Source organism: Hippichthys cyanospilos, chromosome 12 (assembly GCF_059441005.1).
Source record: "Hippichthys cyanospilos isolate Australia breed blue-spotted pipefish chromosome 12, RoL_Hcya_1.0, whole genome shotgun sequence".
Taxonomy (NCBI): domain Eukaryota; kingdom Metazoa; phylum Chordata; class Actinopteri; order Syngnathiformes; family Syngnathidae; genus Hippichthys; species Hippichthys cyanospilos.
Window position 1 is genome coordinate 4,444,524 of NC_142380.1, and position 27,883 is coordinate 4,472,406.

The 27,883-nt window shown below is 40.3% G+C and overlaps 4 protein-coding genes across 5 annotated transcripts; 3 read left to right on the forward strand and 1 right to left on the reverse strand.

Annotated features, from left to right (window-relative positions):
- The first annotated feature begins 5,799 nt into the window (after window positions 1-5,799).
- Window positions 5,800-12,541, forward strand: efcab14 (EF-hand calcium binding domain 14). The gene is made up of 9 exons (XM_088429392.1): window positions 5,800-6,506; window positions 7,959-8,107; window positions 8,193-8,338; window positions 8,453-8,551; window positions 8,626-8,736; window positions 9,831-9,983; window positions 10,652-10,745; window positions 10,820-10,948; window positions 11,188-12,541. The coding sequence occupies exons 1-9, from the start codon at window positions 6,331-6,333 to the stop codon at window positions 11,358-11,360; spliced, it is 1,230 nt and encodes a 409-aa protein (XP_088285518.1). The 5' UTR covers window positions 5,800-6,330; the 3' UTR covers window positions 11,361-12,541.
- Window positions 12,542-12,604: 63 nt separating this feature from the next.
- znf830 (zinc finger protein 830) lies at window positions 12,605-13,748 on the reverse strand. The gene has a single exon (XM_088429393.1). The coding sequence runs from the start codon at window positions 13,647-13,649 to the stop codon at window positions 12,630-12,632; it is 1,020 nt and encodes a 339-aa protein (XP_088285519.1). The 5' UTR covers window positions 13,650-13,748; the 3' UTR covers window positions 12,605-12,629.
- Window positions 13,749-13,761: 13 nt separating this feature from the next.
- LOC148414459 (ankyrin repeat domain-containing protein 13C-like) lies at window positions 13,762-22,884 on the forward strand. Of its 2 annotated transcripts, none has more exons than XM_088429390.1 (13): window positions 13,762-14,539; window positions 15,089-15,130; window positions 16,495-16,599; window positions 18,429-18,514; window positions 18,601-18,646; window positions 18,717-18,783; window positions 19,713-19,857; window positions 19,938-20,069; window positions 20,258-20,419; window positions 20,487-20,569; window positions 20,641-20,739; window positions 20,866-20,966; window positions 21,038-22,884. In XM_088429390.1, exons 1-13 carry the CDS (start codon window positions 14,188-14,190, stop codon window positions 21,166-21,168), a joined length of 1,551 nt encoding a protein of 516 aa, XP_088285516.1. In that variant the 5' UTR covers window positions 13,762-14,187; the 3' UTR covers window positions 21,169-22,884. The 2 variants fall into 2 exon arrangements, with proteins under 2 accessions (XP_088285516.1, XP_088285517.1); XM_088429391.1 differs by having other exon boundaries at window positions 13,764-14,539; window positions 20,490-20,569.
- A 655-nt stretch (window positions 22,885-23,539) lies between these two features.
- LOC148414460 (cyclin-Y-like) lies at window positions 23,540-27,872 on the forward strand. The gene is made up of 10 exons (XM_088429647.1): window positions 23,540-23,815; window positions 24,466-24,540; window positions 24,967-25,001; window positions 25,087-25,184; window positions 25,265-25,300; window positions 25,369-25,426; window positions 25,503-25,622; window positions 25,704-25,870; window positions 26,415-26,577; window positions 27,681-27,872. Exons 1-10 carry the CDS (start codon window positions 23,659-23,661, stop codon window positions 27,795-27,797), a joined length of 1,026 nt encoding a protein of 341 aa, XP_088285773.1. The 5' UTR covers window positions 23,540-23,658; the 3' UTR covers window positions 27,798-27,872.
- Window positions 27,873-27,883: the final 11 nt, after the last annotated feature.

Genomic DNA, 27,883 nt, shown 5'->3' on the forward strand with positions numbered 1-27,883 from the left:
CACCAGGGTATCGATTAAAAACCGGGGCAGGGAATCTTTTCCCTTCCCGCAACCGGGAACTAGCCTGCTGACTGACAAAGGAAACCAAAAAAAAAAAAAACATGAATTCCATTCATTATAGTGGAAGTCTACACTCACCTGTTGGTGATATTTAACTCATCCATTCACAATGGATTTCACAAATGGATTTCTATAAAAAAAAAAAAAAATCCACCAAATGAGTAGATGTATAGTCCATCTACCCTTCGGTTGCCGTGGTGACAAAACGCAAGACTCACCATTGGTTTAGCGGTTTACAGGGCGGGGTAGTTTTACTTTCTTTCTAATATTGACAAAAGCACATCACAAAGATGTACTGTAGTTGAAGTTGTCAATGGATTTAAGTCTTTCACTGATGATTTTTTTTGTTTTTTTTTTACATAAAATTTATGGCATATATTATCTGACACACAGAGACAATCAACCATTCACGCACACAATCACACTTAAGGACAATTTGGTATGTCCAATAACGTGTTTTTTGGAGTCTGGGAGGAAGCCAGAGTGCCCGAAGAGAGCGCACGCAGGCTCGGGGAGAACATGCAAACTCCACACAGGAAGGCCAGAGCAAGGTGGATTTGAATTTAGGTCCATTTAACTGGGAGGCGGGCGTGCTATTCACTGAGCTGGCCAGGACCAATCTAACCTTTTAATATTTTTATTATATGTGCTACAGTATATATGTAGTGTAGGCGTTTGGTGATAATATTCACTTCTCTGGCATGTTTATATTATTATAAGAATTTTTTGTATTATAATTACTATTATTATTACTAGTAATAATAATAACCTGTAACCTAATCTATAAAAGTGGCAATTTTTTTTAATAATTTGCCATGTATCATAGTCTTATAAACAAGTAATATATGCCGTAAATTTTATATTTTTCGAGAAAAAATGTAGTAAAAGGGTTAAAATTGGAGATTTATATGTTAGCAAACTTATATAAATAACAATGAAAAAAACATTGCCTTATTCTAATTATATGCATAACAGGGCTGAATGAGATAGAATGAGACATTCAAGGAAGGCTAACTTTTTGATAAAAAATAGGAAAAGTAGAAGAGAGGGCATACGTTTGCACTACCCATTTTATGGAAAACTGTTTGATGATAAAGTCCAGTGTTTCATGTGATTCACTTTCTTTTTTTTCTACCATGATAAAAAAAAAAGGTGGGTTGCATGCATGTTGTGGGACACATTTTCCATGAATAATAATTATAATTTGAAATGTTTTTTTTTTTACTCAATGTTCCCACTGCTACGCCACTTGAAACAAATACCGTAATCCCTCAAACATAAAACACACTTTTTTTTCCCCCATAAAATGAAGCCCAAACGTATGGATGCGTTCTATAAACAATCACTTAAAATTCGGATTTTTTTTTTCGACACCATTCGGGGACGACCGATCGTTTTGACGCACAGCTGTGCATTTTTATATCGGCCGTCTTCGAGCTTGCAACATCGTGAAGGGGTTTCAATTGCAATCAAAGTGCTGTTTTCTTGCCCCGGGTTCATTTCATTAGCTTAATAGACGAAGCCCGTTCCCTCGTACGTGCCTCGGCTTGAGAGCCAACCCACACAGTCATCGGCTGATTGGTGATTGAATCTTAAACACTCTTGTTATCATTACCTGCATTGTATTGTTAGAGTGACACCATGCGCTTTTAATGTCACTCCTTCCACATTAACCCGCGGGCGCCGTGTACCTGCACAATGGTGTTTCATGCAAGACCTTTTTAATATTGATGGCTACATCTTGTGTGAATATATGCATCCCGTCGCTATTGCTCAGCGTGAAATACTCACTTGCTCAAGCTGAGAGAAGTGAGCCTAATGGAGAAACTGATCTAGTTTGCACTGCCTCCAGAGCTTCTGCTGGTGTGCGCGTTTGGATGTGACTATAGTGAGAGAACATTGCCCCCTGCTGATGTTATAATACACAGGGATGGGCATATGCGTGCAAAAAAAAACAACATTTGGACAATTTTCTCGAATTAAGGTCCAAACTCAGAGCTATGTCAAACAAGTCCGATTGAGTTGAATGTTTTCTCTATCTGGCTTAATGTAAGGAACTGAAACAATATTTTGGAACATCCATGTGAAAATCATCCAGGTGACATGCAATCTTTTAACAGGGTTTCTGCAGATATGAGCGAATCTTATATAAAGCTACTTATATTTAAGTACTTATATTTATATTTAAGTACTTACTTACTTACTTACTTACTTACTCATACTTAATACTTCACTTTTAATGCAACTTAAGTGAAATTTATTGACTTTGTCTGACATGATATATGTCGGACATCGGTAGCAGGAGTAGTACATTTTTCTTTTCTAAATAAGACTAAATTAATTGAAACATGAAGCATATATAACCAGGATAGTGAGAGGAACAGTACATTTTTCTTTTCTGAATAAGACTAAATTAATTGAAACATAAAGCATTTATAACGAGGATAGCGAGAAAAACAGTACATTTTTCATTTCAAATGAAGATAAAATTGACTGGAACAAAGAGCAACTTGCAAATTCGAGCTAAAATAACAAAAAAGAACAAACAAGTCCACACAAATCTCGCAGCGTCCTGCATAACAAAATAAATCTGGACGTGGTGAATGAGAGGTAAAATGCGAGGCGAAGAAAAAAAATCTGTATTCCGACCGCGGCCTCAACTTCCAATTGATGATAATCTGTATTCACAAAGTCAACAACGGCAGGCCGAATTCTTCAATTAGCAGCCAATCCTACTCCAAATCGACGCAGTTGTTTACATTCCCGGCCGCGCGCAACAACCCGTGTTGTTTTTGTTGTAATAATCGGCAACGTGACATAAGGCCTTACGACCCCGGGTTTAAAAAAAAATAATAATAATGAGATGAAGCAGCGGCGGTTCTTTGATCCGAGAGCCCCACGCTGGCAAGGATGTGTTCGAACCTCAGCAGGACGCATGTCCCTCTCTCCGGGCGTTCCGACGCCGATTGAATTTTGTCGCCCTGTAATCTTCAAAACAATAACATCATGCCCCCCGCCTAATTCGGTGCGGCAGAACTGACACATTAGTCCTGCTAAGCTATGATAATATTAGCTCTGTGTGGGCACCATGTTATTATTATGTGAGGGATTCTTTTTTTCTGGGCGTGATAAAGCATCAGCAGTAGGGCCACGTCTCAAACTGAGACGCTAAGGAGCATTCAGCGGCTATATTGTGTGTTGAATTTCATACCGGGAGACTATTATTAGTCATTCTCCGCAGTAGTTTTGGTGGGGGGGTGGGGCAGCGGGGGTTGTAAAGGAATATATTTTCCCCCAGCAGAAAGCAGGCCAGTGGGTGTGCAATTTTCATGAAAAAGAGCTAAAGGCCAGCGGACTCTCGCCTTCGCTCAGCCTGAGAGTCTTGCTGGGTCACGCCGGCGGTCGGTGGGGTGACCTGCTGCAGACAGCCACATGGCAGCGCCAATCGATATTTGCACAATGTACTGCATTCAGGATATAAATAAGTAAATACTAAGAAAAAGACGGCTCAACGGGAGGTCCCCTTGGGAGATGGCCCAATTAGTTGCTCGCCCTATGAGTCCGGTTGGCCTTCAAACTTTTTCCTCCAGGGCAGTTTATAGACCAGATTTTCAAAAAAAACAAAAAAAAATTACATATTCTATATGTATTTTTTTTTTTTTTAACAAATTTAACCAGTCAATTTGGTGACTGATGGCTATGGTATTATTTAAGCTAATGCTAAAAGCTAGCTTGTTCATATTTATAAAAGAAATCATTGAATTGTTGCCACATATCCATAGACTAGTCATTGCTATTTGGGGGATTGTATTAATACAATGCAAAACCAACAAGGAAATAGAACCGCCCACCACACACACACAATTGCTGCTGTGACTAAAAATGAGATCATTATCAATGGAAATTGTATGATACCCAAAATTGTGTCCTTTTTAAATTAACAAAAGAAAAAAAAAGCAATTTAAATCAACTTCCAGCAAATATTTACTTTTGCAGGGGTTTATATAGCCGATAGATTATTCTGAATCTGAAAAAAATGCTTGAAGGAGCCTGAAAAAAAAAAAAACGCCTGAAATAAAAAAGTCAATCAAACTAGAAGCATTTTTGACAAACTGAACTGTATCATAGTAATCAATGTGATTTAGAATTTAAAGTTCCTAAGCCCTGGGAAAAACCCCTGGCCCAAACAAATGGTTGGGTAGACAGGAAAAAAAATTGAGCTAGTGAAGTCCGTCAAGACTCTGGACTTTAAAATTATTCTCGTATGATTCATTTAACATACTAAAAAAACAACAACAACAACACAATTAACAATTAAATGAATATTTCAATCATTACTGTACACATGCTTTTTTTTATTTAGATACCAGTATCATTCAGGCAGCCAACAGGTCATCCATTTTTTACCGTGTTTTTCAAAATATATCATTCCCTTACCCCAGCTAACGATTTGCTTTGAAGCTGTGTTGCAAAATTGCCGCCTAGCAAGAGATTTCTTCTCTAACCTATTGCAGCTCAGCATCAAAACATCAAGCTTTTATTAAGCCCGCAATTTACGGTAGGTCAAGCTCCTCTGAAAACACGTCCAGTTAACCTGAAATTTATTACAATAGTCTATTTTAATATGCTTCACACAAACAGTTTTCTGTGTCATAAAATTTTGCCAGTCGGGGTTATTATTAAACTCCAAACATTGCAGACAGTTGAACCGGTCTAACCCCTCAAAAACAAGACTGACTTGAAAGTTCCCACAAGTTTAGCTTGATAAGCAGCCACAAAATTTCACACGTATATACAGTTATGTTTAGTAAATCAAGGCCTTCAACAAAAAAGTCTGACTGACTGGGAAATTTCTTATTATACTGTACAAAAAAAAAAGGATCTGGACCATGCAGTTTCACTATTTCATCTTCCAGCATAATTCTTTGTGTCCACAATTTGTCGCAACAAGATCGCAAAGGTATATGCATCCCACAAACACACATTTTTGCATGGTTGGCCATATTGATTTTGGGGTACTTTGGGGTCCTTATCGATTGTGGCTTTACCTGTTGCTTATGTCGCACTTCCTGTTCATTTAGGTTCCTTCCTGTTGATTTTTGGGGCAATTTGGGGTGATTTCCTGATGAATTCCTATTGCTTTTGGGACACATCCAAGTCATTTCCTAGTTGGATACTTCGGGGTCACTTTCTGTTCAATTTGTACTCCTTTCTTTTGATTTTGAGGCACTTCCTGTTCAATTCAGAGAATTTCCAGGTCACTTTCAATTTGATTTGGAGCATTTTCTGTTGTTTAAACCACTAGGTGTACTGCCAATTAACAAATAAGAAACACAATTCCAATCCAATCCAACTTTATTTGTTAAGTACTTTAAAACAGCAACAGCTGACCAAAGTGCTGTACAAAAAAAAATAAGAACATCGTAAAAACAGACACAATAGCTCAAGGATATAAGACGCTAAATCTGATAAGACAAATGAGTGAGGGTAAAACATAGAATAAAATCAAGGATAAAAAGAATAAAATAGCGAATAAAATGATAGGGATAAAAGAATAAAGGAATAAAATAAAATAAATGCAAATATAAATAAAATAAAATTAACAAATACAACTTGTCACCCTAAATCTGGATGAAATGAACGGGGTTATAGTTGTATACAATTTCCAAATGCTGCAGAGAAGTGGGCGGACCGACATTGCGAAACAGGAAGTTGGATTCTCATCACTTCACCAATCAGATTTTAACTTACTGGAACGTCGCACCTAAACATACTGTTCTTGTAGCAAGGCCGCCCGACGCTTCGAAACAAGGCGCAGTAAATTGGAATTTTGATCTTTAATATGGCGTTTCTATGTTTATATTTCCGTCATCATTGACACAAAAATGCTCGTCACGGGCGCGAGGCATTTTGATTCCCGCTGAGACGAGGTTAACCACTTGTAGTTGTGCTCGCTAGCGTTAGCACAGTGTCAAATGTAGCCGAGTTAGCCATCCGGTGGATTTTAATACGAGCTCTGGCGTTTAAAGTTCTTGGGAGCTGGGATTTTATTCAAATAAACTTTAGGTTATGTCGCGTATTTTTTTTAAAATCACGCGGTAGTTTTCTGCCATAGAGTAACCGGCGCCGTCCGGTCTGTTTATTTCCCTTGGTTCCATTCCATAATTGAAACTCTGGCGCTAGCTTAGCTGCAATCACAAACTGGACAAAACGTTGGATTTAGTCGGCTTCAAGTCGAGCACGGCGGCTTCGCTGACCCCGCAGAAGAAAATGAAGAAGAGGAAGGAGCTTAACGCCCTCATCGGACTCGGGGACAGCAAGAGGAAGAAGGCGAAGAAGGGCTCCGGTCATAGGTTACTCCGAACCGAGCCACCCGGCTCGGAGTCGGACTCCAGCTCGGAGGAGGACGAGTTCAACGGCATGAGCAACGGAGCCAGCTTTAGCAAGTGAGTGCTCACTTGATGGCAATAATATGATGATATATTTTTTATTAATAACAATTACAGGAACTCCTTGCTATAGAAACGTAAGTGTCAATCTTATTAGGCTCAACTAAAACAATGCACAGACGAAAAAAAGCACACTAAACCTTCACTTGAATTTTGCAATTGAGTCGTAATTTTACAGAAAACGATTTTACAAAAAATTAAATAATTGAAAGACTTCAATCGGAGTATGTTTATTTTCTGTTGTGGTTTACATAGTTCGATGTCTAATCCTCTTACACAAAGAAACAAAAGAAAAACCTAGCCCAAAATATTATTTTTGCGATAGAAATGAGTGGCCATTCTCAAAGAATTAAGTAGTGCTGCAACAAGAAACGAAAAAAATGGTTTATCATTTCGAATGAATTTTTGACACTTTCCATGCTAAAGTTGTCATTTAGTGAGAATAAAAACATTCATTATGCATAGAATAATAGGAAGATGATAAGGTAACATACCATAAATAATGCACGTAACAAGAAATAAAATAATTGTGAAAGTTGTGGCTTTATCATTTCATATGAACTTTTTGCTAAAGCTGTTATTTAGTGAGAATAAAATGTTATTGCAAAGAATATAGTATTCAGGGTAAAAATGTAATATGCCATAAATAATGCACATAACTTGATCAAGTCTGTGTTTTTTTTTTTAAATGGTCATATATTCAAAGAGTTAATTTTACAAGGAACAAATGAAAACTATCACCACAATAATAAAAAAGATACAAGAAACTTTATGAATTGTCATTTCTCAGGACCAAGTCATGTTGATGATGAAGCTGTCATATAACGATGTATTAATATTAAGGAATATAAGAACAAGTGAGGAATATAAGGTAAATTAATCTGTGCCAGTGTTACAAAAGTCACATTAGAAGAAATAATTTAACAATACTAAAGTGAGGGAACAACAAGAACGAACACAAATTTATGAGAAAAACATTACGGGGAAATTATAATGTAGAAAACATGGATTTGACAAAAATTGTAATATTTGACAACAAAACTGCTACATTGAAAAATGATTTTTTTCACAAGTTCAGTTAAACTATGAGAAAGAAATGATAATTTCACAAAAGTGGGGCTATTACAGCAATAAAGGTGAGAATAAAAAGATGTCATTTTCTTAGACTAAATGTAAATGATACAAGAAAGATCTTGAATGTTAATTTTAGAGGAGTGACAACCTTTTATGAGAACTCCTTTGTTTACATAATTCTGTTGTTCCCACTCATAACGTTCCCAGCGGTTCACTTCAGTGAGGCTCTAATACTTTGCAGTTTATGGAGCCTTGAACATGTAATGAACACGTACAATCCCCGCGGCATAACAAAGTCCCGAAAATATCTTTTCGCATGAATAATTAAAGAAGTGTTGCAACGTGTCTAATGCTGCCACTTTTATCTGCTTTCAGGCGAAGTTACAGCCAATGTTGCTCTGTGTGCTACCCGTTGTTTCTCTTCATCTTACTCGCCGCCTGCGTCATGGCCTGCGCTGGACTCATATGGATGCAGATTGCCTTGAAGGAAGATATGGACTCCATGAAGGAACAACTGCATAGCAGTAAGCGACTCACCCAACTTGCTGTTGCGTTGCGATGGCCACGAAGATCTTAGAACTTCAACACCGTTTGTTTCTTTTCTCACAGTGGACTCTAGCCAAAAGGCGTCCTCGAATGAAATACCGAAACTAAACGAGGATTTGAAAAACCAGGACAGGAAGCTTGATGACATTGAGAATGGGGACAAAGGGTTGGCCAAACTCTGGCTCAACCTCACAGACATCAATAGGAAGGTTAGTTTTCTTAACACTGTTTTGTTTTCTTTTCACTAATATGAATATGCGCCCCATTTTTTGCAGCATAATAAATTCATATCGTAGTCTTTTAATAAATGTCATTGCCCTCAGATCACTTTGCTGGACACTGCCGTAAACCATTTAAAAGCCAATTTGAAATCTGCCTCAGATTTAATCAGCCTGCCCACTACAGTGGAAGAACTTCAAAAGGTAAATAATCGTAGCGTTAAAAAAATGCTACCCCACATTCTTAGTATTTATACGTTTTCCCTCTTTGATTTCAGAGCGTGGCCACGATTGGGAGCACGCTAACGAGTGTTCAGCATGACGTGAAGACGATGCAGACCGCGCTAGAAGCGCAAAAGAATTCGGCCGACGGGCTCAAGGCAACAATGGTACATTTTTACACATTGCGTAAAGTTTTAATTTAACAAGAACATCATCGTCTGTTTTATTTCTGGCTCATCTGCCAGAAAATCTTGTCAACAACTACAGCGGACATCGTTAAGGTGACAAAATAAAGTCATACAACAGTTTGCATAGGAGCCACTATAACCCAGTTTAGAAATAATTTGCTTAATATTCCAATTTATTTGCTCGCAATTTGAAAAGAAAAATGTACTGTCGCTGTCCTGACATTAAAAGCACTCGATTATCAATCTATTACTGGTTTACAGTAAAAAAAAAAAAGGACAGATAAAAATGTATTGTTTCAAGACTATGGGATATTTCACAAAATAATGTCATGGTCAAGTTGTAAAATGAAAGTAAAGCTGTGATCTTGCGAGCGTGAATGGTCATGTAACTGCACCATGTGTAGCATCTGCTCTACTTGTAAGCACTCAGCTGTTGTCCTCCTCCTGCCTATTAATCTTTTAATAACGAGGCCTTGAGATGTCAGCAGATCTTCTTTGCCGTGGCTGCAATCCAAAGCAAATGCTCCCAATCTTTATGCATTACAATATTATTCCGTGAAATACATGATGTGCCTTTTGTGGCGTTTCCATTGCAAAAGACAGCAGGTTAAGACCGGTCTTGTTTCCCTGCGCCATCGGGCTTGTGTTTTCATTAATAATACATGGAACAAGTGCCAGTCTATTTCCAGAGCTTACTTTATGAGTCAAAAAGTAGGTCAAACATTTGAGAACTCACAAATTTGGCCTCAAAAAGATGATGAAAACACCGTTTTTGTAATACGGCCTCAATGTGTTGAGTCGTTTAACGCAGGTCTTAAATAACTTATGACATTGGGGAGTGTGAGATGTTATTTTGTTTTCTTTTATCTGGTGAATATAAGTCACTTGGCCGCTAACCATGTGAAGCAGACTTAGAATCTGTTGACACTTCCTCTTATGTCAGATTTGAACAAACATTGGTGCCTAGCAAGATGCTGGTCTAGTTTCAGGTTAATCTTCTCAAGTTGCCCCCCCCTCGGATGAAATCATATATACTGTAGTAATATTTACTTGTTGTGTATTTGTTTGAATAGGATATTAGTGAATTGAGGAAAGCGGTGAGTGAAGCCAACCAGACGGAAGCCAAACACCACACGTGGAGCGATGAGCAGATCCACACGCTCCTGTCTACCATCGCCGAGCTCCAGCGTCGAGTGTCGTCGTTGGAGAGCGGCTCACAACGAAACGTGAGCTTTTTCTTTGGCTTGGGGACATATGTTCTCACCGAAGAGCATGGTCAAACCTTTTATAAACGAGTTCAGCAGTTTTCAACTTATTTAAATGATGATTTTTTTTCGATTATTTCAGTTGGAAAAAAAAACGTTGAATTAGGCGTGGAAAGATATCAGATTCTGACAGTGTGATAACTTGAGCAAAAAATTACGCTACAGTATATCGCAGGATCACGGTATTGAAATTACAGCTCTAAAATATATCATTTGAAAATGTTTGATGCTAAAGAGCTATTTTCTACATTATAAAACAGTTTTGTTTGTAAACAAAATACATAATGCAGCTTTACCCTCTGTAGTTAGCCTCAGAAGCAAAATTATATTGATTTTCAAACCCACAAATCAAGAAATGGACAATATGATTGGCTGCTGCAGCAGAGGAGGTCTCGCGTATGATACGCAATGAGAGCTGCACAGTGCAATTGCCTATTAAGGTAGACAACGCGGGAGGGGAAAAAAACTTAAAGGTTTTGACAAATTTGGATGGTTTTAAATGAACCGTGACTTTTAAAACCGCGATATATTGCCGATCCGGTTATCGACCCATGCCTAATTTGATTATTCAACTAATATAACAAAAACGGAATAGCTCTTAATCATTCTTTTTGCCTCCATATCCCCAGTCTAAAGACACCGAACTGCAGCCCGTCAACATCAGCGGGCCTCAAATAACACAGAAGATGGTCGAGAATCAAACTACCAAAGTGTCATCACCAGGTGCCCCTTTGTCATTACAGTTTAAAACCCGTTCACCGCTTTTTACCTACGTTACCATCCTTTTATTTTGATAGACAACTCCACGCTGAGTCCCGACTTGGAAACCAGCAGACTCCCACGCTTTCTCCACTCGAACCGCCCCAAGAGAAATACTGACAGCAAATGCCAAAAGAGGCGTTTGCTTACAGGTGTCTCTCTGAAAGGTGTGTAAAACAAAAACATTTTTTCTATCCAGACCTGCATGAATTGATCGATGATCAAAGGAATCCTTTTTTGATCGTTGATAAATCGTTCTGATACCTAGTTGAATTTAAAATGATCTAAATCCTTTGGATTTCCAACCCTCTTAAAAGGAAGTAGTCTTCCATGCAAGCAGAATTTGTAACAGAATCTCAAGTCATTTTTTTCCAGGATTTCAATGGCGATTTCATTTGTTCAAAAGGTCTCAAAGACATCTACGCCAACATGGGAGGCCATCCAGCGGGCCTGACGTATAAAGAGCTTTGGGGACAACTCGGGCCGTCGGCACCGAAAGCTCGTGTGCTGAGGTGCTTTGACATCGACGGCGACGAGAGGTACTCCCTGACGGAGCTGAGAGCCGCTTTTGGGGTGTGAGCAAGTAACCCGCAGATGGGAGTGAACAGTATTGAAGGAACCCCAGCGGGGCCTGGGGTACACGCTCAGTAATTGCTGCACTTTTTTTGCGTGAACCGATTGTCTTGTTCCATTTCTGACCATAAGCTCAGCTCTTATCACCTCCAAAAAAGCCCTTGAGCTCTCACCCACTTCAGAATTCACAGAACGTTCACCTACTTCGAAGTATCATCCTCTCCTCGTTGCTCGGATATTTGCCGCAACCCCCTCACTTGGTGCAAGTGTGTATTTATAATTTTACGAATGTTTACACATTTGGTTACGAGAAGCATATTCTGCTGACCTGTTCTTGTTTTTAACCGAGACGCTCGATTGATCCTAATCCTGGTTAATAATTATATACAATAGAACCAAATAACTTAACCATTCCCCCCCCTCCCCTTTTTTTTCGTTCAAGATTTAAAGGGCTATGTTCACTTGGAAACACTTAAGAATTTATGTAGCAATAATAAGAGGCATAGCATGCAGTAGAGCAGGGGTGGGCCACCTTAAGCACGCGGGTCAACAAACGTAACGTAGGAATGCTAAATATATATCATCGCTAACATTTCTTTTGATCGTTGTATAATATTTATGAAGTATGACCCGCCAATGACTTGATGAAGTAGGAAAAAGGCTCCTCACCCCTGAGGTAGATGCACCAAGTTTAATATGTAACAGGTAGTACAAGCACTGACATCACTTCTTTTTAAAACTCAATTTATGGATGGCGTAATGGTGTTTTTGTGGGACTCTTCTTGAAACCGCTGTCCTGTTTAAAACAAAACAAAAAAAATCATTTCATCTTGTTCCAGGTGTTAAAACCGGTTTCCTTATTTTAGGTTGTGCTCTCCAAGTTGCTTATGCTAATGTAACCTGTACACATTTATTTATGACAAAGATATGTTTGTCAACTACTGGTAGTTTCAGACAATTTGCTGGGAATGAGATGAACGGTGTTGGTGTAGATCAGGGTGGGGATCCGTAGGCCTCAAAATATATTTTAAGCCACACATGCTCACATTATGAAACATTTATTTGCTCAGTTTGCATTTATTTAGTATGGCTCGGGGGACTGGTTCCCCATCCCTGATCTAAATGCTGCTACTTTGAGATTTTATTAGTGTTTTTGTGTGTGAGCATCAATAAACAGTTAAAAGGACGATTTTAGCTCATCTTCCCTCATATTTATTGTCAATATACAGTAAGTACAAAAAGTTGAGTCGTTTGTGTGCGTGTTTTGTTTATTAATCATGCCAGTGCCCCTTTGGCTCGCCAGTCCTGGGACAAAAGTCCAAGTAGTTCTTCTTCATTTTCATCTTCCTCCTCCTCTATGCTGGCTTCAGTCTCCATGGGTTCCTCTTTCCTAGGCTGAGACCTTCTCTTCACCACTTCCCTCTTGTCCCTCAGCATTTCCACCCTCTTGTAACACTCGATCTGCTCATCGATCTCGTCGATCTGTCGCTCGAGGCGACCCTCCTCGTCATCCTCAGCAACGATTGCCTCCGATTTGGTGTTCACCTGCCGGATCTCCTTCTGGAACTCTTCCCACTCCTTGTCCATGTGGTCCTTGGGCGCGTCCACGTTGCGCACCTTAGCATCCCGCACCGGATCGTCAAAAAAGCCTTCGGGCAGCGCCTCGGCAGTGTTGTCCTTCTTCTCGGCGCTTTTCTCCGGCGTTTCCGCCTTGACGATGGAACCAGAATGGGACACGGCTGGGGCGGACGGGATGGAGCTGTCGAAGAAGTCCGCTGGTAATCCAGCTTGTTCCGGTGGCTGAGGAGCTTCGGGGGTCGTCTCAGCTTGACCAGCCGTCTCCTCGATTTCCTCATCATCGTCATAGGCACCAGCTAGCAGACTAACGCCTGCAGACTTTTTGACAGAATCGGGCTTTTCGAAGAAATCTCCAGGAACCGCTGCAGCCGAGTGATCTGCACCCGGAGCTTCTTTAGCCTTTTTCCCGTTGATTTCCTTGTCGTCATCCGTCACTTTTCTTTTCACCGCTTGACTCTGCGTTGCCTGTTTGCCATCTTTGAGCTCGCTCACCTTCTCCTTGTGTTGTTTTCCAAGAACATGAGCGGGCCACAGTAGCTCAGACTTTACCTGCGCGTTGCACAGAACACAGCTCAAGTGGCCCAAGCTGTTATACTTGGCAAAGGGAGACTCGACGCGCTTCTTCTCGGACGTTTGCCTTTGCTTCTCTCTCATCAAGCGACGGAGTTCCTCTTGGTTGACAACTTTCTTCCCTTTCCCCTTTTTCGCGGTGGCCATTATGTTTTAAAAAATACAAACAGCAACACGGCTGCTCGAGTTAGCTGGCTTAACGGGCTGAACCCATAATGGCGCGTGAAAATGACGCAGGCAGAGTAGTGTTCACGGCGCGTCTCGCGATAATAGTGAACTCTCGTGGCTTATTGAACCATCCCATCTATTTGCCGCAAAGCGCGCTGAATCTCAACCGTTTTGATCAAACAAAGGCTTCAATTAATGGGAATGTAAATGAGTCTTTGTCGCGTTTTGTTTTGACGCGTGTGCCACTTAATTCTAACCGGCTTCCGTGTTTTCATTTTATCGCCGCGCCCACTTAATACTAAATAATACTAAATATTTTTATTGCGGGGCCAGCCTGAGAGGTAGCAGCGCTTCTCGGCTGCTCGATTGATGTCGCCGCTAAGTTCGACCGCCGTAAAGCAGCGGAATTCGCCAGTGTTGTTCTTTTCGACATTTTTCGACGAATTTTTTTGTTCGATGCTAATGCCGACGAGCGCGGCTAGCTAATATCTAGGTGACTTTGGCTCTTTTGGTCAACATGACAGGTGAGACGATACGCGCCGCGCGCAAGGAGCACTACAAAGGCAACAAAAACGCCCAAGCCGTCGACTCGTTCGACGAGACCACCAACGGGACCATCCCCAACGGGACCGGTCACCATCTGAAGTCCAACAAGGCTTTTCTGAAAGCGGTCAAACCGTCGGCCCTGCATCAGCAGCTCAATGCAAACAACCTGAACGGAAACGCAGCTATTGTCAACGACGACAATAAGAATCCGATTATCATCATCAACGAGGATTTCCCGGTGCACGAGTGCGTGTTCAAAGGGGATGTGAGGCGGCTCTCCTCCCTCATCAGGACCCAGAGCATCTCTCAGAAAGACGTGCACGGTAAGAACGACGCTCAAGAATTATTTTTTCGACAACTATTACTGATTTCACGTGCTCCCTCAACTGACTTTTTGTTTTTGTTTTTAGTAATATTCAATATCCTTTTGAACGGTGGATTATTTTGATGAAATTCTAATATTTTGCAGTAATGATCCCCTAATTGAATGCTTATTTTTAAAGATGGTAATTTTTAAATATATTTTAAATGATCCCCTGTTTGTGAGCCATTAGTTCGGAGAGTGTTGGGTGTATCTTTTTGACAGTTGACCTCTTGATGTAACATCAAAATTGAGTCAGTTACATAATTTCCAGTGTCTCCATTTCGGTTCAGGTCTTTTAGGGTGTATTTAGTATATGTTGCATACCCCCAAATCATTTCTGTTTTATATATGAAGCTATGTCTTCACATTTCCTGAAAGATTTAAATCATTTCAACTGCAAATCTTAGTAGTATTTTTTACACATTTTCAATACATTAACATTCATATACAATATCTACACAATTGTTATTCTGTAGTTTAATATGGATTTGTATGTCTTTTTTGTAAGGTAATACACCTCTCCATTTGGCTGTGATGCTGGGGCACAAAGGTAAGAGTGCAGTCACGTGACACTGGCAGATGTTTTCAATATGTAGCTGAAGTAACTGCAACACTTAGGAAATAACGGAAATGCACATCATCTGTTTTAGGGCCACAAATGTCAGATGGCTGTTAGAAGCAAGGGCTTTTGCGGCAGATTGTGTTAGCTAAGGTTGTTACGACATTATTTTCGGTAAAAGAAGCGAGCAGACCGAACCACCGTTCGAGTCCATCCTTGTTCACACACAGGAATATCACTGAAACGGAGAGCGTTATGTAAAGGTTAGAATATCTCCAGCTGACTCAATTAAGAGTGGCATGAAATACATGGAAAGGTATTTCATTTGACGCGTTTATGAATTGCAGTGTTTTGGCAAATACTGTAGACACCATCCCAAACTTGGTGAAACACGGATGCTTGCGCAACTTTGGTAAAATGAACTCAAGCCACGTTGCGAGGAAAAGGAAAATCTGCTTTGAGCGCATTCGCGACACTGGCGAAGGGTTCACTGACCGTTCACAATGTGGGAAATCTGAAACACACTTAACTTTACGCACAACAAACATATAACTTAAAGATATGAACACAAGAAAAAATGAAGACTTTAGGAAGATGAGATTTATTCTGTTTTGCCACAGTTTTTACATTATTGCCAAAGTGTTGCTGCGTCTTATGCACGGTAGAAAATACCAGAATTTGACCCCCAAATTAATGGTGCATCCTTTACACAGGTGCGCCTTATACGTGGGGAATTATGGTAATCAATTACATCTGTGCTTGCTTACCTAAAGCAATCACTTTAGTACTTGATCACCTAAAACAATTGATTACTTAAGTACTAAATTCATTTAGTAGCAGCATTTACATTTTCAGACCCTCTATTAGCCACTTAAAAATATAAACAATTATCAATTAATACCTGGGATTGAATGCTTTCATCCTTAATTTGTTTCTTACCATTTATAGCCTCTCCTTTAGCCAAACATTTTGAAAAAAAAAAAGGGATATGATACTGTGATTTGATTTTGGATTCTTAAAGGGAGTGTGTGTCATTTTCTGCATGCGCCATGGGAGCTTTAGGGGCATTACGGTAAAGGCAGCAAATACGCCCCATGTCACATCATTTAATGATAACTCGATCTACGATTATGTTTAAAACATACACTTGGTCGTTAAGCACACATTTATTTGCACGTTTTTGAAATGTATAATCATATCATGGATTTGTTTTGAATGAAAAACGGTCACACTCTTACACAGTGTCACTAAAAAATAGAAAAGAGAAAAATATGTCTGGGATTGAGTGAGTTAACGCCCTTGGGTGTCTGCACGTGCAAAAATGAATATTGATTTGTTCCTATGTGATTTTTCAGAATGTGCCCTTCTTCTTCTGGCCCACAATGCACCAGTGAAGATGAAGAATGCGCAGGGATGGAGCCCTCTGGCTGAAGCCATCAGCTACGGAGATAGACAAATGAGTGAGTGGTTTTATTGCGTGGAAGCGGGCTACGCAAACACACTTTAATATCTGTAAAACATTAAAAAAAAGGAGGTTTTTTTTTATATTTTAAAAATATTTTTAAAAAAGTTTTTTTTTAATATTTTAAAAATATTTTTAAAAATGAGTTTTTTTTTAATATTTTAAAAATATTTTTAAAAAAGGAGTTTTTTTAAATATTTTAAAAATATTTTTAAAAATGAGTTTTTTTTTTAAATATTTTAAAAATATTTTAAAAAAAGGAGTTTTTTTAATATTTTAAAAATATTAAAAATATTTTTAAATATTATTTAAAATGAAATTTAAAAAAAGGATTTTTTTTTTTTTTCCCCAGAAGTGGACCTCAATGTGTTACTCCGACAGAAGCATGCCAGTTGCTTTTCCGTGCGTGTTATTCAGTAGATTTGATCCCAGCGTTTCGGATTCTGGCGTCGGCCGTCCAGGCGGCTTTGGAGCGCGGCCCAAATGACAGCTTAGCGTCGGGAAGCTGGTCACGGGGCTTTGCCGTCTAAACGGCATTCGGAATGCCTCCTCTCCGCTCATGCTGCGAATCTTGTGCGAGCCATTAAAGATGGAAAAGCCCGGAGTGAATAATTGAAAAGTGGCTCGCAGGCCGCCGCCGCTTCTGCAGCCTCTCCCGCTAATTTCTTCGCATAGCGATACGGTCGTATATTATCGGAAAAATAAGTCATTTGAAGGGTGTGAGGGTTGAAAAAAAAATGTAGGGTCACCTGTAGAAGCTGCAAAAAAAAGCCTGGTCAGCATGTTAGCTTCCCACAATGCATCTGGAGATGCATTAGCTTAATGTGGAGCGCCATTGAGTGAAATTTTATATGTCCTTTTAATGAAGTCGGCCATTACTGGATTTTAATGCGGAGTTTGCGTTTTCTTCCTTTTTTTTTTTGTCCGTGTTTGAGCAGATGCACTTATGTGAATACGTTCACTGGAAACGCCATCGGGTACGCAAATCTAAAATCCCCCAAATGGCGCCGTTGTAAAGATAGTCACGTGTTTTTAAAATGTTTGTACATTATTTAATATGCGCTTGACCATGGGCGCCACTTTCATTAACTTATGCAAATTGTTGTTTGTATTTGAACAGGAAGTGGGACTTTTTGGTTTGAGGCGGCCATTTTGTGGTGAATTCCACTTTTACAATTTTGAGCATGGTGCATTTTTCTTTTTTTTGGACACATTTTATTCATGCAATGTGCTCATTATTAAATAAATAGCGGCCTCATCACATGAATAATTAAGGGCGGGGGTGTCCAAACTGCGGCTCGGGGTCCGTTTGCCGCATTGATTAATAACAATTGACGTGGCCCACAATGTTGTTTAAAACAAGTAATAATATTTGTTTACTTTCATACCAAAAGTCATTACTTCAGTACATTTAGGTGATAGATACTATAGAAATCAATTACCTTTGGCGATTAATTACAAGGGTAATCAATGACTCTAGTACTTTAAAACCTTAAGTAATTGGTTACTTTTAGTACCTTAGTACAGAAATGAATGAATTAATAACTCTAGAGAAATTGATTACTTAATATCCAAACTATACCAAAGTACTAATCAATTACTTTAGTACTTAAGTACCATTTTTGCACCCTTCTTTAGCCAAACACTTTAAAAATGTGATGAAAATGATGAATAAGTCCATAAGATTGAGTATGTGGATGTAAAAATATGTCTTTGAAGGAGTGAATACATTTTAAAAGTTCAAACTCGCCTTTTTTTGCTTCTAATCATGCGGCCCACGGGAAGGAATCGTTTTTTGTTTTTCATTTTTGCTTCCTTGTCCCCCAGTCACAGCAATACTGCGCAAACTGAAGCAACAATCCAGGGAGAGCGTGGAAGACAAAAGGCCAAAGTTACTCAAAGCCCTCAGGGAGGTCAGCCAGCAATTGTCAATTGTCACTTTTTTGCCTTCCGGATTCCAAATCTTCACACTCCTCACCCTCACCTTCCCTTTCCGTAGCTGGGCGACTTTTATCTGGAGCTGCATTGGGATTTTCAAAGCTGGGGTGAGTCTTTGCGCTCAACGTTTGGGAAAGCCGTGGCCGTGTCTTTATTGACATCGTTTCTTCACGGCAGTGCCGCTGTTGTCCCGGATGCTTCCCTCTGATACTTGTAAAATCTACAAGCAGGGTATCAACATCAGGTAACGGCTATGGAAATATCCACTCTGGCTCGGTCATATTGTCATTGAGTTATTATGCTATTGAGAGTTTAGAGGGATTATTTGAGTTATTTTTGTTATTTCTTTGAGCATTACTATATTGTGATTGAGAAAGTTTTCAAATATGTCATTCTTATAATCTGGTGCGCTTTATATATGGAAAACGTTTTCAAATATGTCAATAATTGAGGGTGCGCCTTATAATCCGGTGCGCCTTATAGTGCGGAAAATACGGTACTTACAAAACTCATTTGTTTTTGTAGAGGCGCTGTTTGCATGTAAACAGCCTAATTTGTTCCAAATCCACCTAAACCACAGGTGTGGAACTCCAGTCCTCGAGGGCCGGTATCCTACATGTTTTCAAACCCTTTCCCTCAAAAACACCTGATTCAAATGATTGGGATCATTTTGAAGCTCCTGCAGAGCTTGCTAATGAGCTAATCTTTTGAATCAGGTGTGTTGGGGAAAGAAAACCGGAAAACATGCAGGATGCCGGCCCTCCAGGACTGGAGTTTGACACCTATATAAGTGACCGGATATAAGAAAGTCAAATGTCAAATGATACAATTACTGTTCTCAATTTAAAGGGTTTAGGTCCTAAACCCTTTAAATTGAGAACAGTAATTGTATCATTTGACAGTATGAATGCAGTTCATTTGTTTGCCTTGAGAATGCGCTGGTGTGCATGTGGAAAACGTTGTTTAGGTGGTTTAATTTGTTTGGTTTTCATTTCCATTTGATCTAGGCATCCTTTACAAGTCCAATAAGATTATTTTAGTATTAGTATTATTTTACTTTAGTTTAAGGTCATGCGAAGAACTTTCTTATATCCGGTCACTTCAACTTTTTAGATGATTTTTATCGATTATTCTTCCTCACATGGAGAGAAATTGACGTTTGGCCCTCGGTAGGTTGGATACCACCCTCATCGACTTTATCGACATGAAGTGTCAGCGCGGCGACCTCAGCTTCATCTTCAACGGCGACGCGCCGCCCTCGCAGTCCTTCGTGGTCCTGGACAACGAGGCCAAAGTGTACCAAAGAATACACCACGAGGTCAGAGACGCCCTCCAGCTGCGCGAGACGATGCGGCGGGAAAGTTTGAATCGAATGGCCTCGCGTTTGTGTCCTGAAAGGAATCGGAGATGGAGACGGAGGAGGAGGTGGACATCTTGATGAGCAGCGACGTCTACTCGGCCACCTTGTCCACAAAGTCCATCACTTTCTCCCGCACTCAGAGTGGCTGGCTCTTCAGGGAGGACAAAACTGTAAGAACTTCAGATACTAAATTGTCCTTAGGTGTGATGGCTGCGTGATTTTAGAGTCCAGGCGTCCAGTACTTAACTCATTCAATGCCAGAAACGTATTTTTACGTTTTTGAAGCATCTGGGATCGAATGGTCGGAAAATACAGTACGTCCCCGGCGTAGAATGAGTTCACGTGTGTTTTGACGCAGGAGCGGGTGGGAAACTTCCTGGCGGACTTTTACGCCGTCAACGGCCTGGTGCTGGAGTCCCGCAAGCGCCGCGAGCACCTGAGCGAGGAGGACATCCTCAGGAACAAAGCCATCATGGAGAGCCTCAGCAAAGGCGGCAGCATCGGCGAGCACAACTTTGAGGTGACGCGTGCTCCATTATTCCCCCTCCCCCCTCTCCAAAAAAATATTACCGACCCCCCGCCCCCAGCAGTCGGTGAGGAGGCAGTCCCTCTCGGCGCCGGCCCCCAACACCATTTCCTGGGAAGAGTACATCACGGCGGAACACGGAAAGTAAGTGGTGGTCGTCGTATCGCTGTATCTGGCGGCGCAACGTCGCCACGGTCTCCCCCTTGCCGGCGCAGGCCTCCGCATGTGGGCCGGGAGCTGGTGTGCAAGGAGAACAAGAAGCAGTTCAAGGCCACCGTCGCCATGAGCCAGGACTTCCCTCTGGGCATCGAGTCGTAAGTGCACCCGATCGGAACCGATACGAGGTCTGAAATTAGGCCGCGTTCCCGTCTTCAAGACAGTAGGTGGCGGTAGAGACGGCTTAATGGCTACGTCTTAAAGCGTCGTCGCTGCGATTGCAGTTTGCTGAACGTGTTGGAGGTGGTGGCCCCTTTCAAGCACTTCAACAAGCTGCGCGAGTTCGTCCAGATGAAACTGCCCCCCGGCTTTCCCGTCAAACTCGGTGCGCGGCCCCGTTTCCTCGGCGACCCCCTCCGCCCCTCCCCCTCGGTAACACCTCCTTTTTCTCCTCAGACATCCCCGTGTTCCCCACCATCACGGCCACCGTCACCTTCCAGGAGTTCCGCCACGACCGCTTCCAGGACCAGCTCTTCGTCATCCCCCCCGACTTTAAAGAAGACCCCAGCCGCTTCCCCGACCTCTGACCGCCCACAAAGGCAACGCTTCGTGTCCACTCACTCTTCTTACATGCGTATTATATAAGCTTATGTAGTTCTCAAAATGGCGGCGGGGCGGGCAGGTATTTATTTCATAAAAAATTGTATTCGACGTTATTTAAGCGGAGTGAGTTTAAGGAAGGACGGAAGTATGGACGCGCACAGCATGAAGGGGGCGCACTTTCATTTCAGCCCGTTGACGCGCTGCTGCAAAAAATGTTCAATTTTACTCGTCTATGTCTGCGACTGTACTTTCTATTTGCGATGGCCAAATGAAGCACCCGTGATTTTTTTCTTATTTTTATTTTTTATTGTAATTTTACTCCTCTAGATGGCGCTTTTGGTGCAAATTACTTGTTTCAGTTTCAGACTAACCTGTGAAACACTAAAAAAATAACCTTTATACTCAAGTTGCTTTTTCTTTTGTTGATGTTGAAAATAATACACTTTTAGGCATAATTTCACATTTATTTTTTTTAGATAATGATCTTATTGAGAGGGGGCGTGGTTTCTTTTTCCTTGCAAAATATAATTCAGAAACACTGCTTTAGTGCTGTGGCAATGCATTACATTTCCCCTTGTCTCTTTGACCCAACAGTGCCATCTAGAGGAGTCAAAAAAAATGACCAGTGCTTCATGAAGCTTTGTTTGTCTATCACTTATGTTGGCGAAAAATGCCGTTTGTTTGTCTTAAATGAGCAAGCAGACATCAAAGGGAGGACGTTATTTCGAGAAATCTGCTTTATGTTCAAAACTCATTCACTCCCAAACGTTTTTTAAGAGTCCAGACATTTAATCCCAGTTAATTTATATATTTTTTTTCAAATGTGGTTAAAGGAGTGTTTACAAATGAATCGAACTTAAAGAATGAAGTACTAAAGTAATTAATGACTTACCCCTGGTATCGGGGGGTTCAGTATAAAACAATTGAGTACTGTATTAATCAATTCTCATACTTGCGTGATTCAATTAAAATCAATTACTTTAGGTATTGTACTCTAGTAACTAAAGTAGTTGATTACTTCAGTACTCAGTATCAAAAGTAATCAATTTAATACTCTCAGTATCCTAAAGTTAAAAAGATATGTTTGTGTATCTGGGATTCGATTTCTGGAACTGGAAAAAAAAAAGCATAAAAATATGTTTCGTATGGAATGAGTTAAGGGGAGCCATTTTGTTGCCGGGCCCTCGGCAAACCAAACGCTTTCATGCTGCTATTCTCAAAGGACATACGGATATCCATACTCGTACTAGTTTCGACACTTTCTTGTAAATAGTTTTGTCTCGACACAAACAATAAACGTGTTCGGTTATATTATATCCTCGATTATGCATTTGTACATATATGTACTGTACGACGTATACGTCTCTACTCATGGACTTTCAGCGTGTAGCAATACATCGACGATACAAGCAGAATGTTTGGAAATGACCTCCATGTTCCACTTTCAGGTTTAGCTCACGTTTACCTCCTGGCCCGTCTTTCTCCATTGTGGTGTCAAAGGTTGGAACACGCGCGGGACTATTCAGGTTTAGCTGCACTGACTTTGTGCTACACAGTTCATTCAAGGAGTCTGTCACCCTTTGCGACACCTTTCAATGCTGACGGTAGCTTCTTTGCTAGTATTCTTTTGTATAAACTAAGCTGTGAAGTTAATGGCACTCATCCTTCCTTCTCAATAAAGCACCAGCATCACATTTCAACTGTGGCGTCATGTCTGAAAAAAGATGGATCTGTCTATCTGTCTATCTGTCTATCTATCTATCTATCTATCTATCTATCTATCTATCTATCTATCTATCTATCTATCTATCTATCTATCTATCTATCTATCTATCTATCTATCTATCTATCTATCTATCTATCTATCTATCATGGATAGCTTGCTAGCTAACGAGCTAGCTAATTATCATAGATAGCTTGCTAGCTAACGAGCTAGCTAATTATCTATATTTCTATATCTATTATACAGTAGATAGCTTGCTAGCTAACGAGCTAGCTAATTATATATCTATCTATAGATCTATAGAAAAGATCTATAGATAGACAATCTATTTGATTAGATTATCTATTTGAAGAAAGACAAAATCCAACGATATATTAAAAACATATTTATTAATAATAATTAAAAAAATAAAGCTTGAAACCGGGTTCAGATCGGAATCAACCATCGCCAATCCGTGTGCCATCATTCAGATTCCCCATTCTCACCGAATGCAGCACTAGTCCATTCACAATTCGTGGACGGAAGTTTGGCAGGACGCGGCAATATTATTGGCTGCAAGGCATGGCGCAGTATCTCCAAGTCGCCGACAGAGGTCGCCGTTTTTGCTATTCAAAACATTTACAGAGCATTGTGTGACTTCCTTCCACTGTATATATCGCTTTTACGAACCGCGGAAACATTTAAAAAAAATAAAGCAAAACGCGCCAGGGCTGCTTGGCCGGCGGACTACGCGGCTCGAGAGGAGTCCGGGATGGGAAGCACGACCTCCTGCTGCGTCCCCGCCACTCCGAAAGTCCACTCCAGACTGGAAGAGGATCTTGCCGAACCGGAACCGAACCTGCGACAGGACTCTCCGCTCCTACAAAAAGACAACCTGCAACACATAAGTGACATCGAGAACATGGACGGTAACTTGAACTTGTTGGGGATGAGAATTTGTTTTGTCAAAACAAATAACGTACTTGAATAGAAATATTGGCATTTCCAAACAAAATGACATAGAAAACCGTCATAATTAAATGTAAACATTTTATACGTTTTTTTCTTTTTTCACCGGAGAAAAACAAAACAAAACAAAAAAAGAACATCTGAAATGGATCTGAGGTTCATGTCAGGCTCGACCTGCAAAATTGACACAATCAAAATGTTCTAAAAAAAAAAAAAAAAAGCACAAACAAGCTTTAGCGCCCGGATGGTCGGGAAGACAATGGTTGACTTGTTAACAGGGAGTCAAGGGTGTTGAGTTGTTCATGGATTATTCACCTGCAGCGAGGTTTCCTCTTTCGTCTTTCAAGTCGACGGGAGATGGCGTGCAGTCAAGCAAACACAATTTAAAAGTTTTTCATTAAACATTTGCTTAATTAATCATTTAAAAACGAGATTGTAGGAGCTTTTCAATTTGAGAGCAAATTAATTGGAACATGAATCAACTTTCTAAATGGACTTAATTATATGTCTTTATGTTCTTTTTTTTCTCCATATAGTTTGATGAGGACAACATTTTTTTTTCTTCTTCTAAAACCAACATAGGTTTAATAGCGCAATTGTTTGTTTCCAGAGTTGGACATGACGTTGAGTCCAGCAGATCATCCTCAAAGCAGCACCATCTTCCTCAGCAAATCCATGAACGACGGTGAGGTCAAAATCTCATGCGCAGCAGTACGAAATGGAACGTGGGAAGCTAACTATGAAAGCAAGCATGGAAAAGTTTCATTTCAAACACTCTTCCCGAGATTTGAGATCAAAATAAAGTTGGAACCTAATTTTGTAACCTATATGTGAAACTAACATTGGACGCTAACGTTAGCAATAATCTTGAAGATGACTTTGGAAGTGTAGCGTTTGGAAGCTAACATGAATGTAACATCAAAGATAATGCTGGAAGCTAATTTTATAAGCTAGCTAACATTAGCTATCATCGTTATTATCCTAAGGATAATGTCTTAAGCTAACTTGAAATGCTAACAATGGACGCTAACACAACCGAGTTCAACGTGTTTTCTCAAGATTAGAAACAAATTTCTTTCCGCAACTCTTTTTTTGTGTGTGTATTTTCCAGTGCGAGAAAACCAGAAGATCCATTTCATCCGCTACGTGAGTCAGCATCTTCATCCATAACTTTAGACAGCACACACTTTTGCTGTCCTGGATTTTAGGAAATTGTGCGTATGTGTCATAGCGCGGTCCGACCAGCAGGTGGAAGTACAGCTCCTGTTCCACTATCTTCCTTGATGAGAACACCGTCAGCCGGCCTCACCTCAAATACACAATCAAATGGTAAAATCATCACAAATACATTGGTTATTATGAATATGACATTATTGTATTAATATACATAAAAATGACTTTTTGTTCAGTGTAGCATTGGCAATTTACTACCATATAAAGAACAGGTGAGTGGGCCAATGTTGTCTTGGGCGTCATTGATTGATTGACCGATCGATCGATCGTCTCCTTGCAGGGATGATGACGTAACACCGCTTCTGGACATTTTTGACGAGAGGCTCCACCCTCTCTCGGTAGGAGATCTTTTTTTTTTTTTTTTTTTCAAATCCGCCTGTAACATCCAGCTTCAAGGCTTCTTCCGGCCCGCAGGGATCGCAGCAGGTGCCCGATCACGAACGTCGGGAGCCCGAGCAGAGGCAGGTTTACCGCTTCGTCCGCACGCTCTTCTGCGCGGCGCAGCTCAGGCCCGAGTGCGCCATCGTCATGCTGGTGAGGACGGGAAAACGTCAAATGACGTATTTGGACCCTAAAGTTCATGCCATAAAGCTACGGTAACGTTTCGGTTAGCAGGTGTACCTCGAGAGGCTTCTGACGTACGCGGAGGTCTCCATGAGTCCGGCCACGTGGAGACGAATGGTGCTGGGCGCCGTCCTGCTGGCGTCCAAAGTGTGGGACGACCAGGCCGTGTGGAACGTGGACTACTGTCAAATCCTCAAAGACGTGACCGTGGCCGACATGTACGTGGTCAGCCGCCACTATTACCTTGACATAGTTGCCATTCCTACTGATCACTTTTTAAGCGAACCGCGCTGAACCAAATTCTTGCGTTGATTTTTTTCGATGAATGTTTTAGCTTCATAGCTCCAAGAACCCGTTTTGAGAAAAACAAAAAACAAACTTTCGCAGCATATTACAGTTTTACGTTGTGTTTCGCGCTTCAAAACAGTAAATTTCATAGAAAACAACGTGGAAACGGCACCGATACAGCTTCAATTTCTTTGACAATGCTTCGTTTATATTTTCTAGTTTTCCAACACTCAAATAGCACAATGTTAGCCAACTATGCTAGTAAGCTAACATTATATTATAACGCCGACAGCAGGCAAACATATTCCTCGTTATTTACTAACATTCAAATATGACATTAAAGTACAAAACAACCATACAAATATTAGCCAACAATGCTACAGCGCTAACAAAATGTTACTTTATGTCCACCTTGAGGGCCAATGAGTTTTGTTGTGTAAAAATTCCTGTTGTGACGTCCTCGATGTCTGACAGGAACGATCTGGAGCGTCACTTCCTGGAACTCGTGCAGTTCAACATCAACGTGCCTTCCAGCGTTTACGTCAAGTATTACTTTGACCTGCGCTCGCTTTCCGAGGCCAACGACCTTAGCATCCCGCTGGAGGCCCTCAGCCATCAAAAGGCGCAAAAGTTGGAGGTATATCCCTAGCTTGCTAGCATCTATGACCAAAATGTGTCAATAACATGATCATAACAAACGAATACAGTAAAAAGTCGTAACATTTAAAAATAACATACCAATGTCAATAACATACAGCTAACTAACTAATAGCTCTAACATTACATATAACTGTAAAGCTAACAGTGGAAGCTAACGCTCGACTTTAAAAACTAAGAAGCTAATATTGGAGGCTAATGCTGAAACTAAGACACAAGCTAATATTGGAAGCTAACTCCCCAAAAGTAAGGTCTTTATTCATTTAAAAGGTTTAAGAAAATGTTAAAGAATAACACAGGGAGCTAAATTGTAATTCTAAAAATGCTAATGTAATATAGAAGCTAAAGCTAACAGTGGAAGCTAACGCTCGACTTTAAAAATTAAGAAGCTAATACTGGAGGCTAATGCTGAAACTAAGACTGAAGAAAATATTGTAAAGTCACAAGCTAATATTGGAAGCTAACTCCCAAAAATTAAGGTCTTTATTCATTTAAAAGGTTTAAGGAAATGTTAAAAAATAACACAGGGAGCTAAATTGTAATTCTAAAAATGCTAACGTAATAGAGAAGCTAAAACTAACTTTGCAAACTAATAATGGTCCTATTTAGCGCTAACATAATGCTTGTAGATAAGATGCTAACGCTTGAAGCAACTTTGGGAAAATGAGTTGAAGAAGCTAACATTGGAGACTGAAGTTGAAACTAACATTGAAGAAGGCACTCAGAGGTTAAGTTGGAAGCAAATATTGGAAACTGACAATCAGAAAATTACGGGTTTTAAAGTTCAAATGTTTTAGGAAATGTTGGAAACCAACGAGTTCATTTAGAATGCTAAAATTGCTAACAATAAAGAAGCTAAGACTAAAAACTAACTTTGCAAACTAATATTGATTCTATTTAGCGCTAAAATCAGAAAAAAAACATTAGAAGGTAACATCAGATGCTAATGCTGAAAGCTAACAGACCTCATCTTAACGATAACATCTGCTAACATCTTCCTTAGCTTTAACATTGACGTTCGAGCTAACAATGGAAGCTAACTTTAAAGAAACAAGTTGACCAAAAAGAAACGTAATTGTGTAGGCTATTTCCAGATTGAGTGACGAGGCGTTCAAGGACGCGCGGCGCGCCTCCAGGAAGCGCTCTGCTAGCTTGGACCACCTGGACGGTGACGCATGGGTTCCCGCCATTCTCTCGTAAAACCACCATTGTGATGCAACTGTGAATCCTTTATTGTCTTTATTTTTTTTCCCCACAGAAATCAGGACAGCTAAACTTTCCACTTG